This window comes from Triticum dicoccoides, chromosome 4B (genome assembly GCF_002162155.2).
Source record: "Triticum dicoccoides isolate Atlit2015 ecotype Zavitan chromosome 4B, WEW_v2.0, whole genome shotgun sequence".
Taxonomy (NCBI): Eukaryota; Viridiplantae; Streptophyta; class Magnoliopsida; order Poales; family Poaceae; genus Triticum; species Triticum dicoccoides.
The window spans coordinates 17,185,344-17,192,349 of record NC_041387.1 but is presented as its reverse complement, the minus strand read 5'-3'; the positions used below and the strand labels follow the sequence as shown (position 1 = coordinate 17,192,349).

The 7,006-nt window shown below is 45.4% G+C and overlaps 1 protein-coding gene across 2 annotated transcripts; it reads right to left on the bottom strand.

Annotated features, from left to right (window-relative positions):
- Window positions 1-3,523: 3,523 nt before the first annotated feature.
- LOC119294637 (putative FBD-associated F-box protein At5g56440) lies at window positions 3,524-6,638 on the bottom strand. 2 transcript variants are annotated; one of them, XM_037572855.1, is made up of 4 exons: window positions 6,489-6,638; window positions 4,372-5,253; window positions 4,028-4,159; window positions 3,524-3,941 (listed from the first exon to the last, which is right to left on the bottom strand). In XM_037572855.1, the coding sequence occupies exons 2-4, from the start codon at window positions 5,239-5,241 to the stop codon at window positions 3,750-3,752; spliced, it is 1,194 nt and encodes a 397-aa protein (XP_037428752.1). In that variant the 5' UTR covers window positions 5,242-5,253; window positions 6,489-6,638; the 3' UTR covers window positions 3,524-3,749. The 2 variants fall into 2 exon arrangements, with proteins under 2 accessions (XP_037428752.1, XP_037428754.1); XM_037572857.1 differs by having other exon boundaries at window positions 4,028-4,156.
- Window positions 6,639-7,006: the final 368 nt, after the last annotated feature.

Here is a 7,006-nt window from a genome sequence, read left to right as displayed (position 1 = left end):
AGCGCCAGTCTACCTCGCCTCCTAGTCTTAGGGCCATGGAGGCGTGGTGGATCTCGGCCTTTGCCGGTGAGATGGCTCCATTTTAGGTGATTTTTTGAGTTTTGTTATGGTTTGTGTTCTGCTTAGTGAGGTGAGACGACGGCGGCTTTCTGAACATAGAATAAGGTTCTTCCTGCTTAATCCCCATTCCGGTGGTGCTTCTAGTATCATCAGAGAGCGTGTGAAGATTTGTCTCCGACAAATCTCATGAGATTCGGTCGGTGTTATCTTCGGTGGATTCATGTGGATCCGGTTTTTGTTTATCTTTGTTTGTGGAGTGAATTGCAAAAAACATTGACACTTCAGGCTAGGTTTGCAGGTACCACAAATTTACGAAATTGTACCAAAAAGTACAAATTTTTTTCATATTTTTTTGCAAAAAAACACTAGTCACTCGGTCCAGTCGTTTTAAGCAGGATTATGGCAGGTGGGTCCCGCTTTTGCCGACGTGGCGTAACGGTTTGCAGGTGACGCTGTTAGACCAGGGATTTTACACCGACACCCTTCTTCAAAAATTAAAAAAGCAATCAGGCCCTTATCTTCGTATTTCTCTCATGCCTGCAGCTAGCGGTAGCCCTTAGCCGCCAGAGTAGCAGCTGTCGCGGGCGTCGGACACAGGAGCACCTGCTGCTTTCACCGGCGCTGATGCCAGGCAGGGGCGACGGAGGGCCGTGGGACGACGGCGAAGCTCTTTGGTGAGCCTCCCTGCCGACCCGTCGTGCACGACCGCGAGCAGCAGCAGCGCCTGCAGCGACGGGCGCGAGCAGCGACGGGGACGGGCGTGCATGTGAGCAAGCATCAACCGCTCCGGTTGCGACGGGCGCGCACGGGAGCAAGCTGCAGCCGGGACAAGCGCGCACGGGAGCGAGCAGCCGCCGCACCGGCCGCGACGGACGCGCACGGGAGCAGCCACCGTACCGGCCGCGACAGGTGCGCGAGCAACGGCGGGAGTGATCTTCAAAGTGGATTTCTTTGCAATCTAACTGTGATCTTCAAAGTGGATTTTGAAAAGGCATATGAAAAGGTTAAATGGCCTTTCTTACAGCAGGCCATGCGTATGAAGGGTTGTAATGGGGCATGGAGGAATTATGAAGGGTTGTAATGGGGCATGGAGGAATCAGGTGGATTCTTTTGTCCAAAAAGGCGGTGTCGGGATTAAAGTGAATGATGACATTGATCATTATTTCCAGACGCATAAAGGCCTAAGACAAGGAGACCCGATGTCTCCTGTTCTGTTCAACATTGTGGCTGACATATTGACCGTTCTAATAGGCCGAGCCAAGGAGAAAGGCCTGGTAGATGGGCTTGTTCCCGATTTGGTGGATAGGGCATTTCTATCTTACAATATGCTGACGACACTATTATATTCATGGAGCATGGCCTTGCAAAGGCAAGGAATATGGATCTTGTTTTGTGCCTCTTTGAACAATTGTCTGGTCTGAAGATCAACTTTCACAAGAGTGAATTGTTCTGCCTTGGTAGGGCCAAAGATGACCAAGACAGCTATAGACAATTGTTCGGTTGTGAACTGAGATCATTACCATTCAGTTATCTAGGCATTCCAATCTATCATAGGAAGTTAACCAATAAAGAGTGGAAATGTATCGAAGATCGATTTGAGAAAAAACTAAGCCGCTGGAAGGGTAAGCTTATGTCATATGGAGGACGGCTAGTATTGATAAATTCAGTACTAACGAGTATGCCAATGTTCCATCTATCTTTCTTTGAGGTGCCCAAAGGGGTACGAAAGAGACTGACTTCTATGGATCTCGTTTTTTCTGGCAGACAAACGAGGTTAAGACAAAATATCGCCTGTCAAGATGGGATATTATTTGTCGACCAAAAGACCGGGGGGACTTGGGATCGAGAACCTCGAGATTAAAAATAAATGCCTTTTGAGCAAATGGTTGTATAGATTATCTCAGGTATCGGATGGTATGTGGGCACAAATCCTAAGAAATAAATACTTGCACTCTAAAACTCTAGCTCAGGTTACCGTGAGGCCTAATGATTCGCCATTTTGGAAGGGACTCATGAGAACGAAAGAGACCTTCTTCCATAGGGTGAAATTCGTCATTGGGGACGGAACGGCAACAAGATTTTGGGAGGATACATGGCTAGGCGACTTGCCGCTAGCTCTCCAGTATCCTTCCCTGTATCATATTGCTCAACGTAAGGAGGATTACGTAGCAACAGTATTGCAGACGGTATCTTTGAACATCCAGTTCAGGAGGGATCTAGTAGGGGAACGATGGAATTCCTGGCTACACTTGGTGCGGAGGTTGATGGACGTTCAACTCTCAGATCAGGGAGACACCTTGAACGGGAAGGTAACGGGTAATGGTGTGTTTTCGATCAAATCTATGTACTTAGACCTCATTAATTCTGGCCCAATCCCAAGATCGTTACACATTTGGAAAGTTAAGGTTCCCTTGCGAATCAAAATTTTTACGTGGTTCGTTCATAAGCATGTGATCCTTATCAAAGATAACTTACTAAAGCGATGATGGTTCGACAGTTCATGATGTTGCTTTTGTGTTCACGACGAAATAATTCAACACTTATTTATTGATTGCCCTCTCGCGAAGTTACTTTGGCGGTCCTTACATATAGCTTTTAATATTATTCCTCCAGTTAGTATAGAAGCGTTGTTTGAGACGTGCCTAAATGGAGTGAATCCTGATATTGCGTCAAGTATTCGAATTGGAATATGCGCACTGCTTTGGGCTATATGGAACTGCAGGAACGACATTATTTTTAACAGACTTTATGTGATTAACTTCTTGCAGGTTATCTTCAGAGCTACGACATGGATCTGTACGTGGTTGTTACTCACTCCTTTGGCCTCCAGGGAGCATTTGGCTACTTGGTGCAACCGATGGGAGATGGTAGCATGGGTTATGTTCAACCGGTTTGGATGGCGGTCGCATCATAGGATAGGTCCTTAATGTCATTCGTCCAGCCGGTTGTGCCTTTGAGTTGTTTTATTTTGCATTGCTCCTTTTGAGAGCTGTACTTTGCAGACCAGATTATTTGTTTTGATGTACTTGATTCAATAAAGTGGCCGTATGCATCTCTCCGATGCAGAGGCCGGGGGAAATCCTCCTTTTCAAAAAAAAAATTTATAACCTACTCTTTGCCTTGAGTTCTGCTATATTTTGATGGTTCTGTGGTCGTCACTGAAAATGGAATAGATCATCTCCGCTCCAGAGATATGGAAGCAAGCACTGTACCGGATTCCTAAGAGGGGTACAGAAATTAACAGTACAATATATTTTTTCCAGATCATAAATATAATAAGAGTAGCCATACAATCAGAAGATCTCATTGGGCAACACAAACAGCTCAGCAAGATTCCATTCAGTTTAGTAGTTGAAGTGTTAGTGCTGGTCTCTTTTTTATCTTTCTCCAGAAGAAGCAGCACAACACACCATACCTGACGGCATCTTCTGGTGCTGTCAATAGAATGTGTCAAACGAGAACATGCACGAAGTTACGCGGCTTCTTTTTTTTCTACTACATACGGAGTCATGTACTGTCCATAATCTCAAACCCCTACAAATATCTCTAGAAAAGAGTTCTTGACATGATGCTCCAACCATATCACTAGCAAAAGATACAACTTAACACACCTCTTGACATACTTACACATCCACAGCACTCGCAAAAGTCAGCAAGAGGGACGGTGCCTCGGCATGCATACGGTACTACTAGTGACCTTTGATGCTGATTTCCCCGCCTGGGATGACAATCGGTAGCAGCACCTTCACCAACGCGCTGACTCTTGGATCATCTTTGCCGCAGTAGATCATGGTCCTCTCGATGCTAGGATAGCCGCCCAACGACGAGTCCCCTCTTGGTGACCGATCACGCTCAGCAGCCTTGCATGATCGAAGCTGGTCCTGTATTCAGTGTGTCAAAAGGAAGCAGTGGGTAAGCACATTACTTCAAGGTTACAGGCATATCGATCTGAAAGCAGGAGTAGTACCATTCTGAGCTTAAAGGTCAGATACTTCAGTTTAGGAGAGAAGTTGGAGGCCATGCACCATTCGCCAAGCACCAGGCTTATGAGGTTGCTGAACACCGGGCATGTTTCCAAACACCTCTCCCGCGTGGGCTTCTTGTTCATGCAAGATGAAATTAAACATAGCTAGTTAAAATAGCAACACGACATACATGAAGGGAAATAGTTGGTCAACAACATAAAGGCAGATGGTATCTTGTGTTAATATCAAGCAATTAATATCGCAAAATCTAGCAAGGCAATCAACAATATTCAGGTAACTCGGACACAACGGAAAAGTGAATAGAGAACAACCCAATCCATCATACCTCAAGTAATGGTGCATGTAGCTCCAAGGTTGTGACACGTGAGAGGCCGTCAAGTATACCATGATACAGCTCCAAGGCACTTAGACTTATTGAAGCTGTAACTAGAGAATACAGATCCCTTGTTACTATAGCATGCCCTCCAAAAACTGGGTCGAGGATGTACAGATGGTTCAGATTCGGAGCACAAATCTCAAGATCTCCGAAGACTTCGCAGCAGGTTATACGTATAGTCTGCAGTGACCTCGATGAGATCTTATTCTTCACACAGTTGACAATGCAACAGTCCAGCTCTAGATGTTCAAGCACAGGGAAATAAAAATTCAGTGGCCTAAGGGATGTGTCAGTCAAAGTGACTTCTTGGAGCCTGATTATTTTCAGGTGCTGAGAACGAATCATCGATCTATCATTGAATTCTACTCGGAGGAAGCGATGAGCATAAACATGAAGCAGCCGAGCTTTATGCTTGATGGCATGATGAATCCACAAATCATATTTGTCAGACAAATCAGCACCTCCAATAAAGATCCGAGCCTCATCCAAGGGCACCGCGCCATCACGCAAGAGTAGCAAGTGGTCCCCAAACTTCTGCAGCCTATTCTCATCCAGCTTCAACCAATCATGATCATCAACACCAATAACAAAAGAATCAGCAGTAGCATCCACAAATTCCTTGAAATCTAGGTGGATGAAGGGCACGGAGGCCCAGAGATTGCGCCACCTTGGCGAGAGCAAGCTTGTGCGCACGACTTCTCGCATCGGCAGGAAGGACATCACGAGATGGAGCAGCGGGTCAGGAAGGCTGCTGAGTCTGTCAGCACTGTGCGCTGCTGGTCCGTGCGACCTCTTGGAACTGGATGCCGGTGCAGACATTTTGTCAAAGGGCTGCATGACTCCAACAAGACAACGCATCATTAATCAAATACGCACTACAGAAATCTTGGGAAAACGTGTGAGAGGATTTGGCCCAATACATGATACGATTATCAATACATATCTACCAAAACCAATGGTATTATTAACAACGGCAAGCTATTAATACTTAATGCAGAGAAAAAACTTTTCAATTAGGAAACTGTAATTCCAACAATTAACTCAACATTCTCAACTAAAATAATTATCAATGCCCAACTGTGACCGAACGGGACAAGCCTGCTCTGCTTTAAACAGGAGGCAACTAAATGTGTTGGGATTCACAAAAAATGTAAAAGTGCTATTAGATGCAAAGCATGGCAATCGATTTTCATCCGTATAGAAATTTCTACCCATCATACAACAACTCTCGATGGAGAGATACCAGCGGATTCCAAATGAAGCTCATTAAATCATTGTGTCATCCGTTGAGTGTCTTTTGGGTGTCCATTAAATCATTGTCTCATCCGTTTACATACTTGCTGTGTATCAACCAGTTTGTTGACATAGAATACTTGCACATCCAACCGATGGCAAGCGAAAGTATGAAGTCCGTATTTGAAACCCAAAGTCACTAATTACCTAATAAATTTCAAACTAGTGTTTCCTCCCCCCTACATGCACTGAGTTAGCTAGCATCGAACGGCATCCAAATGAACCCACTTTCTGTTTTCCCAAAAGAAAATTCACATTTATAACAAATGAAAATTGGCCTCTCAATCTGGTAATATCACGGGTAACAAAGGCGTTCTTCTTCAGTCATCATGTAGCATAACACACGGTAAAAACGAACTGAACAATTGCGAAAGCAGACCCAAAATGGGGCTACACAACGGTAAAAATAGTAAGTAATCCAAACAGATTCATGTAAGCAAGCCGCACCACGAAACTATGATCTGTATGTATACTTGACACTTGTAGTCAGTCACTTGGGACCAGATGAAACTAATTTTCCAATCGTGTTTTCAAAATGAAATAAATAAATAAATAATTCCAATCTGCCACGGGAAACAAGTAATGTTTGCTACTCTCCCGGCTTAAGCCTTCGTCCGCAGCAGCGGCGCCGGACAACAGCCCCCAGCCGCAAGCTCCGTCCATCCACTGCGGCCGGCCGGCGCGACAGCGCGTTCCTCGGCCCTAACCCTAGCCGCTGAACGAATCCCCACCGTCTAATCATAAAACGCAGAGACCCATCGTTAGTCACTGACCTAGTAGTACGCAGCTGGGAGGCAGGACGGCGTCTCCGGCGTCGGCGGCGCTCGATCGATCGACGTCGGCGAGGGACGCGGCGGCGCGAAGTGGAGGACACTCACTGGCGACCACTGTAGACACAGTGAGCTGGAATGGGGAGAACAGAATGGGTAGAATCGGAAGCCCACTGTATGCTAGGCCCGGTGTCCATGCTAGGCACGATTGGGCTTGTAAGTTGTAACCTTGAAACGTTATCCAGCTTACAACTCTCTTTTTTTTGCGGCAAACCCAGCTTACAACTCTTTTTTTTTGCGGCAGCTGTTGCTAAAAAAAATCATGGCAACCTCTCCAAAAAAAAAATCTTGGCAGATATTTATTTATTTATTGCGAAAAACTTTCAATCTATACATCTTCAATCAAAGCAGTACAATGAACACTAAAACTAATAAAAATTACATCCAGATCAATGGACCACCTACACCCCATCCACATGGATCGTTATCCCGTGGGACGGGATCCACCGATTTTTATCCAT